Here is a 20,298-nt window from a genome sequence, read left to right on the forward strand (position 1 = left end):
ACCAATACCTGAGTTTTTGAGTTTGTGCAGTAGAATGTCGTGGTCTACTGTGTCAAAGACCTTTGCAAAATCAAGGAAAATAGCTCCAGTTAGGTCTCCTTGTTCCATGCCAGTTTGGATGTCATTGCAAACTTTTAAGAAAGCAGTTGTAGTGCAGTGATTCTGGCAAAGACCCAATTGATCAGGGGTCAGATAGTTTGATTGTTGGTAATACTCACATAGTTGAGTATGGACACCTTTTTGTAAGAAACCCATACGGATTGGCTAATTGAACCAAAGGCGGGCTTTTCAACGGAATAAAAACCGGAACGAGCAGAACAACCCCACAGCCAACTGAGGAAGCTATTTTGAGCGAAACGCGTCTTGGCAAGAGGATTCATTGATCACTCAGAGTATTGACTCATTGTTTTTTATATAGACTGATTTTTTATTTTCTAGTTTTATGTGTTACTTTTATTGAATGTATATGTATTAAGTAATAAATCTAGATACCTTGAACTCCTGAATCCTGCACTCCTTCCGGTAAGGGGAAATGTCACCCCAAATGACACTAAGCCTGCAAACTCAGAGCCAGTGATTTAAGGCTCTAGAAAAGGTGAGCACCATTTCAACCACTTATACATTTACTCAAGAAGGTTTTAAAATACTACACCCAGAGTTCCTTTTTTGTCTTCTTATACCCACATTTTGGAGAAAAATAGAGGCAAGAAGTCCATAACAACAAAAGGGGTTTAAGTTGTCTACCTTAAAGACACGGAAGCCTGGAAGTTTAGAGCCTAAAATCTAAAAAGGCTCTAAAAATTGTGAGTAATTTTAATCTCACATAAATAATCAATCACGGACTATATATAATACTGCACAATTATTTTGTATATATTCTTTTGTTTTCTATGTATACCCCCTAAACAAAACAAATTGAGAGGGGTAAACCATATATATCCATTTAGAATCTGTATAGTGCTGCACTCAAGCTAGAGGATTGGAAGGTGGAAACACCAACCAGCCCTCAAGCTATTTGTTTTTCCTGGTGTTTGTTGTCTTAAAGTGGGATATTGGGAGTACCCACAGAGTGTCTGTAGCAGCTAAAAACTGCACTATATTAACTATAATAAGCGCCAACTATAACCACACCGTTTTGTGCCCATATTTCTAAAAATGAACTTGTCTATATTGGGTCTTTGCAAATTTAGTGGGGCCTGATCCACATTTGTATTTTCAGGATGTGTGTCATTTATTAGCTTGGCAATCAGGGTTGTGGAGCATCCGACGAAATAATTGTTAAAGGCATTTGCTACATCTAAGGGAAGTTGCAGGGTTTGGTTATCCACTTTGACAGTGGTGGGTTGGGAGTGGATTGGGGGAGTTTGTAATTTATTTATGACTTTCCAAAATTTTCTAGGGTTTGATAGGTTATTGTTCATATTTTCACAGAAATATTGGGCCTTGGCCAGTTTTGTTTGATTTGTGCAAATATTTCACCATTTTCTGTCTATATGCACGGTGATCATTCATAAAGCCAGGACATACTTGAAAACAAGAGAAATATCAATGTATCCATCCTGGTAAAATATTTTATAAATAAATAAATATCCTGTTTCTTTTCTTATGTTACAGAAGATAGGGACATGCGAATGACATGTTTTACACAGGGAGTTTGAAAGTCTGAGGACAACCCTGGGAGTAAAATATTTTTTACACATTTAGTAACACTCAAAAAAACGTATCCCATGATTGTTTTGTAGTAAATATGATCAATGGAAAGTCCCTTTTAAGAAGCAATAGTATGTCATGCCTTTTAAAACGAGAACAGTTTACATTACTAACATTTATTTGCTTCAATGCATTTTTAAGTCAAAGATAAATGTTTTTGCTTTTATTTTGGATGCAATGGCTGTTAATATGTTTGATGGTTTTGTTGTAAAAGATGCAAAAGTATCTACTGTATAAATAAGGGAATGTAGTAATCTTGTGCTGTATATTTATTTTTCCATCAGTCATACTGATTTTCCGTACTGGGAAAGGCTTGGTTCTAAATAACAAAGTCACACTGAACTGAATTTGTACAACTGTGGCCCTGTCAGTAGGATACTGTAGTGCATATAATTCCATTGTTTGATTTGTCAAATGAATATCCATAGCCAGCTTTTTTTTTCTTTCTTCAGATTTGTTCTTTTTTATGAAAAAAAAAAACAAAAAAACATTCCTGCTGTATTCAAATGCATATAGTTTAAAGGATGCTGGCTTTGTGATTATCTGAACTTTTTCACTAGTAATTAAAAAAAACGTTCTGCTTCTCACATTACATGTACTTAAGGTAGTTTATAAACAAAAGTATACCACCTTATATCAGTTTGGAAAAGGATTTTTTAATTTTTATTTTAGGGTGCCTAGATTGATCGGTGTCACAATGAACAGTTTTGTCATTGCATCCTGCAAGGCTTGTGACATCAGGGCAAATTGGAGTAGTATGTTTTTGTGTGGTGATGTTTTTATAAAAATATTTTTAAAAGTTATTTGAGAAGGTAATATAGGAAGTATAATTTCTATGTGGATGACACACAAATCGATATGTCCACTCCTGATCACTTTCCCTCTTTACTTGTGTCTCTGACTGCTATTTCTGACTCAATGGCTGTCCAAAACAGAACTTCTTGTTTTCTCCTTCAAGTGTTGCTACTCCTGTGTCTGTCTTTCTCCAAGTCAGTCGTACTACCATCAGCTCTACCTCCCAGGTTCACTGCCTAAGTGTTCTTTTTAACTCTAACCTCTCCTTCACCCCTCATGTCCAGTCGATTGCAAAAAATGCCGCCTGCATCTCAAAACATACTGCATTTAAATAGGGGCGAATGTTGCTATTCTCTCTCGCCTTGACTACTGCAATCCGCTTCTCAGTGGTCTTACGTGCTCCGAACTTGCCCTGTTACAATCTTTACCAAATGCAATGGCAAGGCTCATCTTCCTATCCGCCCACACCTCCTCTCTCTGTCAGTCCCTACATTGGCTTCCCATAAGTTATTGGGCTCAATTTAAAATTCTGGTACTTGCTTACAAATCTTTACTGAACACCTGTGTCTATCCTCGGTTCGTACTCCCTCCTCGAATGCTCGCCTTTAAGACTTTCATAGGACTGCACTGTTCCTGTGGAATCCTTTCCCTGCTTCATTATACTCTCACCCAGTATCCATTCCATAAAATAATTATTGAAAACTCACTTCTTCAGAAGAGCATATAAATTAAATTGTTAATTACTTTCCCTCACTACACCTTGCTTCCTCTCCTTCAAAAAATAAACCGAATCACTCATTATAAACTATTCAAGCAACCTACTTTTCTACCCTTCTCTTTCCTTTTGATTCACTATACCCAACTCCCTCTAGAATGTAAGCTTATTTACATCCCTCTTTTAAATATATTTGTTAGTCCACCCATTGTATAGCACTGCAGAATTTGTTGGCGAAATTTAAATATTAATAATAATATGGTTACGTAAAAAGTAAGTAAACCTATAGTCCAAATGCACCACATTTTTTACCTGTGGGGCAACATTTTCCTTGCAGTATTTATCCAAAAATTAATTAACATCCTAGACCAGTGATGGCAAACCTTTTTGAGCCCGAGTGCCCAAACTGCAATACATGCCAACTTTTTTCCCTCAAAGTGCCAACATGGCAAATAAACCTGAATTCTGAGGTTTACGTTTAGAAAAAACTACTAGTACGGTTAACAACTTTTGTTTTAAAAGAAGAACACAACAGAGAGTTAAATTATACAAATATAAATAATGATATAAATTAAGCTTATATTTATTAGTATCTCCAACAAATGCAATACATACACACAGACTGCTGAACACATTCACACACCAACTGCTTAATACATAATACACACACCGACACACAGACAGACTGTTAAATACACACACAGTCCGCTAAATACACACACACACAAACACGCACACAGTCCGCTGAATACACGCACACTGCTGAATACACACACACACACTGCTGAGTACACAGTCTGCTGAATACACACACACACACTGCTGAGTACGCAGTCTGCTGAGTACGCACGCAGTCATGTGAATACACACGCAGTCAGCTGAATATACACACACACACACACACACACTGCTGAATACATAAAGAATGCTGAACACACACACACAAATACTGCATTGAGGGGTGCAGTGTATGTGTTTGTGTGTAGTGCTGTGTGTGTGAGGTGCTGTGTGTGTGGGGGGTAGGGGTGCTGTGTGTGGGGGGTAGAGTGCTGTGTGTGTTTTGGGGAAGGGGTGCTGTGTGTGTGGGGGGGTAGGGGTGCTGTGGGTAGGAGGGGTAGGGGTGCTGGGGGTAGGAGGGGTTGGGGTGCTGGGGGTAGGGGTGCTGGGGGTAGGGGTGCTGGGGTTAGGGGGTAGGGGTGTTGTGGGTAGGGGGTAGGGGTGCTGTGGGTAGGGGTACTGTTGGTAGGGGGTAGGGGTGATGTGGGTAAGAGGGGTAGGGGTGCTGTGGATAGGGGAGGTAGGGGTGCTGGGGGTAGGGGGGGTAGGGGTGCTGGGGGTAGGGGGGGTAGGGGGGCTGGGGGTAGGGGTGCTGGGGGTAGGGGTGCTGGGGGTAGGAGGGGTATGGGTGCTGGGGGTAGGGGTGCTGTGGGTAGGGGGTTAGGGGTGCTGGGGGTCAGGGGGGTAGAGATGCTGGGGTTAGGGGGGGTAGGGGTGCTGGGGCTAGAGGTGCTGTGGGTAGGGGGGGTAGGGGATGCTGTGGGTAGGGGGTAGAGGGGTGCTGGGGGTAGGGGAGCTGTGGGTAGAAGGGGTAGGGGTGCTAGGGGTAGCGGTGCTGTGGGTAGGGGGGTAGGGGTGCTGGAGGTAGGGAAGTAGGGGGTGCTGTGTGTGGGGGGAGGAGTTGAAGATGCATAACATTTAAAAAAAAAAAAGTTTAAACATATTAAATACTTATTACATCAGTATCCCCCCTTCTCTTCTTCTTACCTTTGGTGAAGGGGAGGGGGGGAACACAGCCATCCCTGGTGGTCCGGTGGTGGTATGCAGGACAGGAGGACAGGTCCTGCAGCTCTCCTGTCCTCCCGCGCGATGCTGTGTGGAGCGTTGCCATGGTAACGCGCGGCAACGCTCCACACAGCTCGCGGGAGGACGGGAGAGCTGCTTCCTCGATCCCTCCCCCCTGCTTCCGGTCCTCCCGACACGGAAGCAGAGTAGGCACCTGCCGTTTTGGGCAGGCAGGTGCCTACTCTGCAGTGATTGCAAACTTATGACCGCGTGCCCACAGAGAGGGCCCGGCGTGCCACCTGTGGCACGCGTGCCATAGGTTCGCCATCACTGTCCTAGACATATAAGGCATACAAATGCCAAAACAGCCATAGTCACTAACAAACATATAAGCCAAGAAGTCTCATCCACTAAAGAGTTAATGCAGAGTATAGAGACCACCTCTTCTTTGAAGCCTCGGACTAGTGGATGAAAGAGCTGGACAGAGCGGACAGTGCTGTCTTCACATGTTTGTTTTTAAACCATTCGTGAACGGATTTACCCCACAAGGTAAAACAGCACTCAGGACCTCCTCACACTACAACAACTTCATTGAGATGAAGTTGTAATGGTGTTCCTTTGACCCTGGGGACCATTTGTTCATTTTAATGCCTTTGCCTGCTAATTATCAAATTATCTCTCATTATAAAATTAATTGATAAGATTATCAGCATTAAAATATAAAAGCACTGGAACCAAACATTTCACAGATGCTCCACTTTTTTCATAAATACACAAAAATCCTCAATAATTTCTAAAACTCTTGTCTTGTCATTTTAATTATTATTCAGATGGTATCATTCTCCTCAAGTTCAGATATGTGTTAGAGATATGAGCAGTTTTTTTGAGATTTCTGATGTCTATTCTCTGAATGCGATTTAATAAATCCTTATTGAGTGTCAGTTATTCTAGCAACCAAACACATATTTGGCCTTCAATTAGATTATTCTTTACCAAGTGTCCTCCTTTTTAATCAGCTCAGTAAATGGCACAATTTAAGAAATCAGTTTTCCACGCTTCATATGGAAATTGAAAATGGACTTGATTGATGAAATACCACTTGAAAAAACAACTGCCTTATCATTTCTATAATAGTTACTGCCTTATCATTTACTAATTTCTGCTTAATTTTCTTCACTTCGTAGTACTGTTCCATAGCCTGTCTTTAAATAGGAAGTTTGTGAGACATTTTTCTTACCCCCTTATATTGCTCAGAATAATGTGAAAGAGTGAAGCAGCCTCTTATGACATGTTATCTGCATTAACCCCTTAAGGACACATGACATATGTGACATGTCATGATTCCCTTTTATTCCAGAAGTTTGGTCCTTAAGGGGTTAAAGGGACACTATAGTCACCCAGACCACTTCAGCTCAATGAAGTGGTCTGGGTGCCAGGTCCCTCAGGTTTTAACCCTTCAGATGCAAACATAGCAGTTTCAGAGAAACTGCTATGTTTACATTTGGGGTTAATCCAGCCTTAAGTGGCTATCTTCCGGACAGCTGCTAGAGGCGCATCTGCGATGCTGGATGCGAATTTCACATCCATGGCGCAGAGCGTCCATAGGAAAGCATTGAGAAATGCTTTCCTTTGGACTCTTTGAATGCGCGCGCGCGGCACTTGCCGCGCATTCCGCTCCACTTGGGAGCTGACGTTGGACGTGGAGGAGAGGCGCTGGATTAAGGTAAGTGGCTGAAGGGGTCAGGGGGACCCTGAGGGTGAGGGCACCCTCAGGGCACTATAGTGTCAGGAAAACCGCTTTGTTTTCCTGACACTGTAGTGATCCTTTAACAGCCAAGGACTGGAGATATAATTTATTTTTACTCCTCACGCAAGGTTAGTACTCTCTATCGGGACCTGGGGTAACTTACAGCTGCACATTCGTTTCTGTAGTTATTCCATTAAGTTTAAGTTCCAGTGCTTAGATTTAATTATCTATATAATACACATGTTATTAAAGGAACACTATAGTGTTAGGAACACAAAGCTGTTACCATTCAAATACTTACTTCATCTGTTGGTATTTCTGAATCAATCTTGCCCCAGAAATGAGCAGCCTCTTCTTATTTCTAGAAACTAACACATCCTGCATTAAGAAGTGATACATATGTATCTCCAGCCTCTTCCCCTCTTTATTATTCCCAAGTCCATAATCCTGCCTTTTGAGTTGCAACCATCGCAGTCGAATATTCTTTCTTTCTATTTTTCCCTTTCATACCTCTGTCCACACCCTACTTTCCTTTGATACCAGTGGATGAGTAAGTGATATGTTTTTAATTGACGTGTTTCCACCTAACACAGTGCTGAACATGTGCTCGAGAGTGCCTTATTTTTATTTTTTTTTAAATTTTTTTTTTTTTAAATTTTTTTTTTTTTAAAACAACTTGTCTCGGTGGTACAAGGCATATGGGTTTAATTTACCAAACTCCCTTAGAATATTTGCTTGTGTACAAACATTGTCTCATTGTTTTTGTTATGTCTTCTTTCCCGTTTACTTATTGTTTGTGCACTTTTTAGTGCTTTCTTTTCTGTACGTTACCATACATTGTTTATGACCTTTGTAATTTTATCATTGAATTGAATTTACATTTGAGCAACATCAGAATAAATGTTGTACAGTCTGGAAGGCAATGATTGGCTGACTGAGAGCGCAGGGGGGAGGTTAGCCAACTACTACCTTCTAGGATTGCCGAAATTACACTGCTGATGTGGAAGTGTAAATCCCATATTATCAATGCTGGAGAGCCCCGGCTTTTGTCAAACTACCCTAAAATGGTTTCAAAATTATCTTGGAGTGCACCCAAATGGTTAGTTTCAAATAATATTACTATTATGTAAACTGACTTTAGAAATAGTAGTTTACATGACTGTGACACTTTAAACAAAATAATCGCTCACGGCTAATACAGTAGAATTTTAACAGATCACCAACCATCCTAATTCAAAATCCCATAACCTAAAAGAAAAGAAAACAACTACTCCTGCAAAACTAAAGGTAGATTTTATTAGAAATGTCATAAGGATAAATAGTGTGCGTAATGTAATGGGGACAAATTGTGTTCCAGATGGTGATCTTTAATATATATTACAAATATTAAATGTTTCAAAACATGAAAAATTACATATTGACTTATTCCTTCTATGTATGCAGACATCCCAACATGGAAAAATGTGTTTCAGGAAGGTGACTTCACCATCTACGACGCTAACCCCCCCGCCTGCGTACGCACCCCTTACACCACAAACATGTATGGACACCTTGACACACAGATACGCACACGGACACAGATACACACACTGACACACTCAGATACACACACGACACAAACACCCAGATACACAAACCGGCACATACACTCAGATACACACACTGACACGAACACCCCGATACACACTGACACATACACTCAGATACACACACTGACACAAACACCCAGATACACACTGACACATACACTCAGATACACACATTCAGATAAACACTGACACACATACTTTATATATTTGCAGCCACCCTCTTGTTACCTTATCTTTGTTTCCTGGAGGGTGGCTTTCTTGGAGCTCTTGCTGAGGCTGATTTTAGTGAGCATGCAGTAGAAGCTCACTCCAGCCTCTCCTCTGCCCCGATGCTGCGGACTTCATGCTGCCTCCTCCCTCCACTCCTCCTGTGCGGCTCTATGTGAAGTGACAAGCTGTCATCACTTCCTCCCTGCTGGCTGATACTATGGTCGGCTCTCTAAGGGCCGGTACCTGATCAGCCCCTGTTTAGGGAGTATGAGGGAAGGGGCCTGGGGGGCACAAATCATATATAATATCCTGGTAATTAACACACACAATCTGATATACATTGTATGTCACATTGTGTGTTTGATTTCTGGGATATTATACATGTTCTGCGGGTATCAGGTTGCCGCATGCAAAATACAGAAGTCTCCCGAACTACCGGGGGACTTGGGATGTCTGTGTATGCATACATTTTTTTTTAAATATACATGCATCTACATGCACATCATTTCATATATTATACATTTACTACACGGTATATATGTTGGAGACGGATATAATGGACAGATGCATCTTGATGGGTAAAATGTTGAGTAGTTAGTATATGCAGCCAAGTTAATCTTAAACTTTAAACATGACTGGGAAAAAATATTTAAAGCATATTTAATAGTACAGTTTCACCGTTTCTCATTTTCTAGTGCCAACAGCCTATTTCTCAGCAGGGACATGACTTACTCGATCTAATATATGCACAATATTACTCACAAGGATTCATACGAGGAAGATTTTTTTTTTTTTTTTTAGGTGCTGTAGCAGTAAATCCCCACTGTCTTCATATATACACATACAAATTCCTTTTATCACTGTCAAAAAATCCTTGCTGTTTCTGATTGACTGCTTTTCCCCCATCTGTTTAATCTGAAGCAGAGATTAGGAATCAGATGGGTTAAAAAATGCCTGTTGCATTCTGTAATGGTATTTACAACAAGCAGAATAAGTTATTTGAAATATCTTAAATACAGCATAACTGGTAAAAAAAATAAAATAATTTATAATTAAACTTAATAACGATTACTTGTGACTTTCTAGTTGATGCATATCTGTGATTTACAAAGCTAGTTTTTTTTGTTGTTGTCTATGGAGGCCCTAGGTTTAAAATAGTGAGGGGACTATTGTATTCAATTACTCTATCTCTTACCCATGCACTGTATGCCTTGGAGCTTGGCACAGACACATATCTGTTTCCATGCCTAGATTGTTGCAATACTATCTCTCATTATTAAAAATGACCGTAATGACACATTGCATTGATTTTTTCCTGTTTCTTTCACAGCTTAACAGTATTGACTTCTCCTGCAGTACTGATATATCTCAGGTTCGACAGCTGAATTTGGATGACATTCGAAGATCCTTTTTCTTGGTATCCTTTTTATGATGCTCTGCATGCTTCATATGTGGGTACAGATAATGTGAAAGATTCATCTTGGTCATAACACTGAGGCCTTGGGGAGACCAAGCAGATTGTTATCTACAAAGATTTAGAGTTGTGTGCTATTCATGAATCTGGAAGATTTTTTTTTGTGTGCATTTTTTGGATAAAGTATGCCTAGTTTTTATTTATTTATTTTTATTATGATTGAAGTACTTGCCTTTGAGTTATTTGCTCTTTCATGCAAATAACTTTAAGATTTACAGGTCTCGAAAAGTTTGCATTTCAGCATTCATAATTCTACCCACTGAATCTAAGAACTGTGTTTAGGCTATGGTGATACCCAAGTTTGAGAGTAAGCAACCTTCAGCATGTAGTTGTGTACTACATATCCATAATGCTTTTACACCCATAATGCTAGCAAAGCATCGGGGAGATATAGTCTGAAATATCTGAAGTGACGAAGTTTGCCTAATACTGTGCCTAGTCTTTCTACACTTATTTGACCAATTTTTATGTTGGAATCGGTAATGCATTTCTTATTTTGTGAGTAGTACAATCAAAAATCAATAAAACTAAATATAGTATTCATCCAAAATATTTTTTTTTATTCACTTGAAACATACATGTAAACATGATAACCAGAAATAAAAGAGTATAAAATATTCAAATGGATAGAATATACGATAGAATGTAAAATACTTGCTCTCAATTTTTGGTGACTATGTAACAGCATAGTACCACTATATATATAGGCACAGTATTATATATATTCCCGGGCCCCTGCTAGTGTATCCTGTGAAGAAGGGGCACAAGAGTGTAATCTTGCACTTCTTGCAGAAATTATGTCCTGGGTTGCCATGCCTTATGTGCCATGGCAACACGCGACTCGCAAGAATAGAGGACCTAATGCTGCAGGATTTATTCCACATTATAAAAAAAAAAAACTGCTTACATTAAAATGTAGTGAGTTCACTGTTATCAATCAAATTTGCATCCACAACATTATGGGATAGTCCAGCTGCTTGGATCATCTAACTAGGGCTGCATTTTAATATTTTTAAGTAAGTTTATCAAATTATATTTTTTTTTTTAGAAAAACCTTATGTTTTTGAGTTATATGCAGATGTCACCATTAAAGTTCATGGGAATTTTACTAATAGAATGTGGTCATTTGAAAACTTATTCCAAAATATTAAATCAAGGCTTAAGCTGGCTACTCTGCTTGTCCCTCTGTGTTCTTATGATTTCTGGTATGGACTTGTAGAACCTTCAACCTCTGTTTGCCTGTGCTGAGAATGCAACTTACTATATTTTAGTGTAAACAGTTTTTAAAGTAAAAGAATAAATATTTTTTAGGATTCCTATGAATATAAATTGGTTAGCGCACAACCCACTTAGTCTTCTTTTAAATTGGCAAAAAAATTTGGGGTGAGGAGAAGACTTCACATTTGTCACCACAAACTGAAAAATTAAAGGACCACTCTAGGCACCCAGACCACTTCAGCTTAATGAGGTGGTCTGGGTGCCAGGTCCTTCTAGGGTTAACCCATTTTTTCATAAACATAGCAGTTTCAGAGAAACTGCTATGTTTATGAATGGGTTAAGCCTTCCCCCTATGTCCTCTAGTGGCTGTCTCATTGACAGCCGCTAGAGGCGCTTGCGTGCTTCTCACTGTGATTTTCACAGTGAGAGCACGCAAGCGTCCATAGGAAAGCATTGTGAATGCTTTCCTATGTGACCGGCTGAATGCGCGCGCAGCTCTTGCCGCGCGTGCGCATTCAGCCGACGGGGAGGAGAAGAGGAGGATCGGAGAAGGAGAGCAGGAGGAGATCTCTCCGCCCAGCGCTGGAAAAAGGTAAGTTTTTACCCCTTTCCCCTTTCCAGAGCCGGGCGGGAGGGGGTCCCTGAGGGTGGGGGCACCCTCAGGGCACTCTAGTGCCAGGAAAACGGGTATGCTTTCCTGGCACTAGAGTGGTCCTTTAAAACATGAATGCTTCCTGCAACAATTTGATAACCCCCCTCCCTTTAACCCCTTAAGGACCAAACTTCTGGAATAAAAGGGAATCATGACATGTCACACATGTCATGTGTCCTTAAGGGGTTAAAGTACTTATACTTGGCTAGCTCCAGTATGAGTAGTGTCATCTTATTTGGGACATGAGTTTACCATAGACAACAAAATAGTTGATTATTTTGGTCTTCAAACATGATTGTTTTTCTCCCCTATAGAGTTAGAAATACAAACCTAAATTCCTTACGCTTTATTGCCCCTGCCCATAGTTAGATACAGATTGTTCATCACAATTAATAAATTAAGTTTTACTCACCTCTCCACATAAGTCGACGTCAATGCTTTCCTATGGCCTTACACATCACATGGCAAAGTTTTACTGACAGTTTTATAACAGCCACTAGATGTGGATTTAACCATTCAATTTAAACATTGCAGTTTCCATAAAAAGGCAATGTTTTACATTGCAGGGTTACAAGGACAGGGCCAGAGCACCAAGAGATGAACAGGTCTTGGGTGACTTTAGTGGTCATTTAAGTACTTCCAACCCCAACCAGCAGTGACACCATTAACAGCAACTTTGATAGCACGACCGGTTAACCTAGATAAACCGTAAGGTGGCTTCTCTGTTCTACAGACCCTTTGATGGAAATGCAAGGGTTCTTCTGACTGGAATGCTCTTAGTAAAGATTGGATCGGATGAAAACTGACAACATAACAAATGAGCTTCTACCTGTCCAAGGTTCTAGCCTATCGGTTCTCTTTTTGTCTTCGAACATACATGTTAAAATGTTAGAACACACTATAATTTCTCAGAACAATTTAGCTTGCTGGAATCAGCTGGTTTGCTTTCCGTATTTCATAATGTAGCTTGTTACTATTGGTGTAACTTGAGATCTATTGTTTGATTTAGAAATAAACCATCTGTTTGGTGAAAGTAAGAAGTTAAAATAGACCTGTTAAAGGATGTTGTTTATAAATATATTATTGGGTAGGTAATTATTTGATGAAAACTTAGTGTTGGCAGAGTTGATAACAAATATATAGGTTTCATACCTAGAATATATCTTCCTCAGCCTTCTGCAAGGTGACAGATGGTGGACAGGGTTTTTGGCTGTGCATTAACAACTATCCCAGATGAAGCTTAAGGCATACCACAATTTTTTATCATTTTAGGATACCACTCACCGACTTTAGGTGGCAGTGTGTGCAGTAAACTACCCATCGCCATCATATTCTTTACTGCTTTGTCCATGATGCAGCAGTAGAAGCTATAGGAGTAAAAAAAAAAATTAAATTTAAACATCACATTTGCTCGAGGGCTTGTTTAATAGATGGAATGTTATTGCCCATGAAGTGGCACTGTCTACCTTTTTCATGACAGACTAATTAAGACTACCATCAGGACTAATGGGCCATGAGTAATTTATATTTACAGATGCACAGCATTATAGTGTGTTGCTAATTTTCTGATTTTTACATTCTTCTTCTTTTATAATCCTTTTCCTAAACGTAATAAGGTCTTCTTCATAATCACAGCCTTTTTCGGCACCGGAAATATAGCATCTATTAACAGGTAATATGCATAACATTATCACTTCCTTGATTGTGAAGTTTAAAAACAAAGTTTATTTTTTTAAATGATGCCATAACTATTTGTGGTTTCAGGGAGACTAATTAAATTGTGTTTGTGCAATATATTTTTCAATTATTGTTGTTTTTTTTTTTTTTTTTTTTTCATTTTTTATTACAGTTCGATGTTTTAGTGAGAAATACCTACACTGTAGTCTATTATGTATGAATGAAGCAGATGATATTTCAATATGTTAACGTTGGCGCATATTGATTTATATACTGAAGTGGTCTTAACATCTGCTTGTCTTAACATTCCCCTTTTATTATAATATAAAATATGCCACAAAAGGGAGATTATAATGGAACACTAAAGTTTTTTTTCTTCAGAGGAAAAGCAAGCCCTGATACTGCAAACCTACGCATTATCAGAATGCACAGGTGATTGTGAAGTAGGAAAGACCTCCTAATGGAAGAGGAGGATCATATAGTGAGACATTTTATGAGAAATAATAGCTATGGCAGAGGGCAAGTGAGATACTTAGCAGCTGAAATCTGTATGGGAGAATAGTAGGGTAAGAATATTGGATTATTTATATATTATTTGTGTAGGCGAGCTTTACAGAGACTGGTTAAAGCGGAGATCACGAACTGGAACTGTGAGAGAGCAAAATAACTTTACCACATGTCCATGATTGATTGGGGTATAGACATGCTTACTAGAGCAGAGTTAGTCATTCAAAAAGGAGATTAATAGCATGTGGATTTGTATCCAACTTTAGGAATGAATGAATTCTGCAGATGTTTGTAAGTCAAAGCAGCAAGATTTAGCGATTAACCATGGCATTAGAGAGATTTAAACATGGAGAAGACCCTGCGTGTGTGATAGAGTGGACTTAAAGGGATCCTATAGTCCCAGGAAAACAAAGCTGTCTTTCTGGCACCATAGGGTTAATAGGTCGCGGCCCTCCCTGATGCCCCCGCACTTACCGGCATCCAGCACAGATGTCCCTCGGCACAGGGTCAGGCCCCGCCCAGGCTACTACCCCGACAATGTCAACCGAAGGGGGAGACCTAATGTACGTGCGCCGCAATGGCCACATGGGCGCATTAGACCTCCCCATAGGAAAGCATTATTCAATGCTTTCCTATGGGGAAAATCTGACGCTGGAGGTCCTCATGCAAGCGTGAGGACTTCCAGTGTCAGATTACGGACCAAAAGTCTGTTTGGATTACGGAAGCGCTCCCAGTGGCTGTCAGGCACTGAGGGCAGACTTAGAGCTGCAATGTAAACATTGCAGTTCTCTGGAACTGCAATGTTTCTCATTGCAGCACTAGGTGCAAAAAGGACACAGCACCCAGACCACTTCAAGTAGCTGAAGTCGTCTGGGTGCCTACAGTGTTCATTTAAGGGGCATAAAATACATTTGTGTAGAGAGGAATAGAGCATAGACCAAGGGTCGGCAACCTCTGGCACACGCGGTGCATTTGAGCAGTACGCAAGGCTGCCGACCGATCTTCACAGAGGAACTTGCGATCTGGAATTCCGCCTATTACACTGTTCTTACCACGACTCCTTTGACGTCCGCAACTGTGTGCCCTGTCTCCAGCCCTCCCACTCTGTCAGCAGCATCCTCAGCCCCGCCTCCTGCCTAGCCTTTAGCTCGGCCTCCTGCCTAGCCTTTTGCTCTGCCTCCTGCCCAGATGTCAGCCCTGCCTCCAGACCTCACACTCTTTTAGCAGCATCCTCTGCCTGGATGACTTATTTACAGGTCACTCCAAGCAACTCTGTGTGGGGCTTCTTGTTTATGTGAGCCAATCAGATTCAGAAGCAGTAGTGATCATAGGGGTCACTTCTGCTGCTGACTTGTCTCACAAAAGCAGATTGCCTTGTCTCTTGTGCATGCCTCTACTACTACCTTTGTGTCTGTTACTATCTCTTCACTTGTGTCTGTCTGACAGTCTCTGAATACTATCAGGTAAATTGCCTTAATTTACCAGGTGCCAGTGCCACACTATTTATGTTACAAATAAATGCTCATCAGGGCATACAGGGATGGTCCCCAAGAGCTTGCAATCTAACTCAAGTTAACTTTACTGTGATACGAAGAACTGTCTGTATCAGACAGTCCATTTATATCACATAAATGTTAACTTGTGTTAGATTGCAAGCTGTACAGACCATGCCGTAGTCTCTATATTTAAAGGCTTGAGGGAATGGCCCCAAAAGCTTGCAATCGAAGTCAAGTTATCATTTCCTAATTCTGTAAAGTATACAAACAGAAATGCTAGATTGAGTTAGATTGCAAGCTCTTGGAGCCACTCCTGCAGTGTGAGAGACTAGGAGAGATCAGATATGAAGTGTGAGCAGTAGACTCAGCTACAATGTGTCACATCACACTCCACCATCCACACACATACACCATACTCAGCTGCCCCGCCACATTGCCAAAATCATCACAACAGCTACCCCCCACCACACACACACATCACAAATAGCCACACCATACACAGATATCCCACATAATTCCACACACAGTAGTAGAACACTGATGCAATCTGAACCACATAACTGAGTTTTATTGCTGTGGAGCTCTGTGATGAAATTATGCACTCACTTTGATTTAATTTGATGTGAGTTGTATCTCTCAAGCGCTTTGTGATATGTTCATACACTGCATTTATTACTCTCATATTATTGTGAGTTTTATTGCTGTTGAGCTCTGTGATACTCATACACTGCTTACATACATGAGCGTTTTATTGCTGTAGGGCTCTGTGTTACATTCAGCAATGCATTTACCGTGAGGCTAACAAGGCATTTGCCTTGGGCGGCACTTTCCAGGGGGCGGCAAAAACACCGCCCCCAAATGCCCAGGCAAATGCCTTGTTAGCCTTGTTTTATGGGGGCCGAAGAGCTGGCTGGCCAGCTTTCGGCCGCCAGGGGCGGGTAGCCAGTTGTGTTCCAGGTGCCGCACTAAGTGGTGCGCGAGGAAGCTGAGCAAGAAGATCACATTTTTTTTAAATAGGTCACATTTTTTTAAGATAATCACATTTTTTTTAAATAGCAATAATTTGTGAGTGTTTGGGGGAAATGTGTGTGTGTTTCTCAGTGTGGATCTTTGAGTGTGTGTGTGTGTGTGTGTCTGTCAGTGAGTTTGTGCCTGTCAGTAAATGTTTGAGTGTGTGTTTGTGTCTGTGAGTGTGTATTTGTGAGTGTGTGTCAGTCAATAAATATGTGTGTGAGTGTGTGGGTCGGTCACTGAATGTGTGTGTGTCTGTAAGTGAATGTGCGTGTGTCTGAGTGAGTGTGCTTGTCTGTTAGTGCATGTGTGCGTCTGTCAGTGTGTTTCTGAGTGTGTGTGGGTGAGTGATTGTGTGTGTCAGATTGTGTCAAATCAGTGAGTGTGTGTATGTCAGTGTATCTGAGAATTGTCCGTGAGTGGTTGTGTCAGTGTGTGTCTGTCAGTCAAAATGCGTGTTTGTCTTTAACAGGAAGAAGTGTCGCCTTGGCGGGAAGGAGTGGGGCAAATTTAAATTAGGGGGTTCCTGAGCTCCTCATGCCTAGGGCAGCACAAATCCTAAATACACCACTGGATACACTAAATACTCTCCGTACATAGTTTGAGACCTGTGATAAACTTAAATTCTGTACATTTCAATGCAGGTTCACACCATAACAGTTAGTTAGCGGCAGTGAGAGGCTGAGCGTGTCAACTTAGCATTCTCTGTCAATCACTGTCCTCATCTCTGGTATGGGGTGTGATGGAAGCATAGTTGTGTCTCCTCTGCATCATCATTGGAGGCCGGGTTTCTGGAGATCAACCTGCTCTGCTAAATGGTGAGAAAATCATTTAGTAGTGACATGGATCCTGGCACCCACTTACTCCAGGCAACATAACCACTTAGGTACATTAAAATAGTTATGGTTGTTGTTTTTGGGGACCCTGCTGGGCCCTGCCACACTCTAAATCGATATTGCAGTAGCCCTAACTTGGGTTTACTCTCCTACTGACGAGAAGATGTGATTGTGGCTGACATGATCCTGGAGGGTGCTTCGAGCATATTGCGACCTGGTGTGCACCAGGGAAGGGAGAGGCAACCAATCTCCTACCTTGAGCAGCCTGAGTTGAGCCAAACACCAGCTAGTGCCCTAGCACTTCCTCTCCCCTTTGGACTGGCGGGGGTAATCCCGGTCTGTTCGCGGGAGATTTCTCAGGGAGCTGAGAGCACATGACACCACCGCAAAGCTGACACCACATGGCAAGTAAAATGACAGCCACGGTGTGCGCTTATGACCCAGACAGTGGGAAATGGGATGTGCAGAATCGGCCAAACTCGCTCTTCAACGCCTTTTGGCGGAGACGCCGACGGCAGGTCAGAATGGCTGTGAGAAGGAGCAACACTTCATCATGCCTACATTCAAGCCGGGTATGCTCTACTGCACCGGAGGGGCAAAAGGAGCAGCAACACAGCCTGTCTCCACATCTTTGCTGCATACTGCCTAGGTCCTGTAACTGGAACACTTAACCTGTTCAGCACTTCAGCACAGCAAGGCTGCGGCCTACCCAGAGGGTTATAGGTTGATAAAAGTCAGACACTCCGGATCTCCACAGCCCAGAAGCCTTTTCATCGCATGTTATTATTTTGTGTTTCACATTATCCAGTTAACACAGAAGAACTGCAGAAGTACATTGTGGCGCTCAGAAAAGAGTTCACAGAACGATGTCAAAATTTTGAGATCCATGGGATCCACTCCGTTTGATCTAACTCTTTTTGAATGGATGAATGTTGATGATTTTGAAATTCAGCTTATTGAATTGAAGGCATCAGAGTTATGGAGAACAAAATTTGCACAACTACGGAAAACTCTGGAGGGAAATTGCACAGATAGATCAGCTACCATCAGTTACCATCAGTTACCAGTGTTGGACCAGTCTACCTGAAAATGTATCTGCTTAAAGAAAATTGCATTTGCGTTGCTTTCAGCCTTTGGGTCAACATACATCTGTGAGCAAATAGTTTCCCACATGAAGATCATTTTGAATCCGCATCGAAGCCATCTCACAACTGCTCATTCAGAAGCCTGTGTGAAACTTAAAGTTACACAGTATGTTCCTGACATAGAGGAACTAAGCAAGGGTAGGGATCTCACTAAGTTTGTTCTGTAAAAAAAATGTAAATATGTTGTTGTATGTGCTTTGTTATTATGTTTTTGAAATATTCTCAACAAGTGTAAATGTAATAAGAAATGACATTAAAAAGATAAATATGATTAGTTGTTGTCTTAAAACTGACCTTCTTTATTTGTGGTTATCATTAATAAAACATTTAGCTTTCTTAACCATGCATTCCTCTGACTAAATTGCTGGCACACCAAGGGACGTCAGAGTTTTTCTTTAGCACACCACTGCGAAAAGGATGTCTACCCCTGGCATAGATGTTTGATGCCTTGAACTTTCTGTGGAGGAAGTCTGCTTAACCCCTTAAGGACACATGACATGTGTGACATGTCATGATTCCATTTTATTCCAGAAGTTTGGTCCTTAAGGGGTTAAAGTGACATAATAGGCACCAAAACAACTTTAGCTTAATGAAGCAGTTTTGGTGTATAGATGATGTCCCTGCAGTGTTACTGCTAAATTCTCTGCCATTTAGGAGTTTATCGCTTTTTTATGGAGCCCTTGTCATACCTCTCTGCATGTGACTTGCACAGTCTTCCTAAACTTTCTGTAAAGAGAGATCTAATGTTTAAACTTCCTTTATTGCACAGTCTGTTTACTTTAGAATGTCTTATGTCCTGCTCTGTTAATAACCTCCAAATCCTGAAGAAGCTTACTGTGTGTAATTAAAGTTCGAATTTAAAGAGCAGGAGGCTGTGTGATTTTCCTTAACTTTGATATGGCCTCTAGCCTTGATCTTTTTAGGCAGCTCCCAAAGTCCTTGGCACAACAGGCTCTCTAAAAATGACTGAGCGAATAAGCCCACTATTTGAAGAACCTATGCTTCTTTGGGACCCCATAAAGTAGCATTAATGCAAAGTGTTCTTTGTGAACAATATAGCTCAGCAAAAAACAGGAAAAGTAAAATGGAAGCTTAAGGTATACTCTTACAGTATGGGCCATGACACACGTCTTTTTACGTATACTGTAAAACATGTCTTGGTCTCAGGTTATGCACATAACGCCATATATTAATTGTGTTGATTTGCTTTTCATGTTCAGTATCTCATAGGCTGTTCACATTTTCTTGCCCTTAGCCAAGATTTAAGTTGAATTAGTTCCTTTCTCCATAAAATGGTTTATTTTCAACCTGGCAATTAAAGAGAGTGAAAATGTTGTGTTGTATTACAAAGGTTTCCTTCCTTTTGTTTGTGTTATTTTCTGGTTGGTTTTCTAGGGCAGTGAAATGCTTTGTCAGTTTTCTATCTCTGTAAAAAAAAACCTGATTCTATAACATAGCTTTTGTTAGATGTAATTGTTAGTGAGGGGACAGGTGAATTGTACCTGTAGACACATTTAGGTTGATTTAGGCCTGACATGTTGGTGAAAAGCTCTGAGCAGTTAATATGAATAGCTTATGAGTTGGCATATGTACCGTATGTGTTTGTAGATAGAGTGTTGTGCATATTACTATAGATAAGCTTCTGCTTTACTCTAGTCACAATTTGGTTACAAAAGGAGATTGAAATTGGAAAGAGACATCAAAGCGTAATCTTTTTGTAGAAATAGCAAAAAC

At 40.8% G+C, this 20,298-nt stretch overlaps 1 protein-coding gene across 2 annotated transcripts in view; it reads left to right on the top strand.

Moving 5' to 3' along the window:
- Positions 1 to 20,298, top strand: part of PIGN (phosphatidylinositol glycan anchor biosynthesis class N) — a 360,977-nt gene that overhangs the window by 252,403 nt on the left and 88,276 nt on the right. For both annotated transcript variants that reach the window (XM_063450558.1, XM_063450559.1), the window contains 2 exons: positions 9,879 to 9,965; positions 13,509 to 13,564. In XM_063450558.1, the coding sequence (XP_063306628.1) occupies positions 9,879 to 9,965; positions 13,509 to 13,564 (143 nt within the window). The remainder of the gene's footprint in view (positions 1 to 9,878; positions 9,966 to 13,508; positions 13,565 to 20,298) is intronic.

The sequence above is a fragment of the Pelobates fuscus genome, chromosome 4 (genome assembly GCF_036172605.1).
Source record: "Pelobates fuscus isolate aPelFus1 chromosome 4, aPelFus1.pri, whole genome shotgun sequence".
Lineage (NCBI taxonomy): Eukaryota > Metazoa > Chordata > Amphibia > Anura > Pelobatidae > Pelobates > Pelobates fuscus.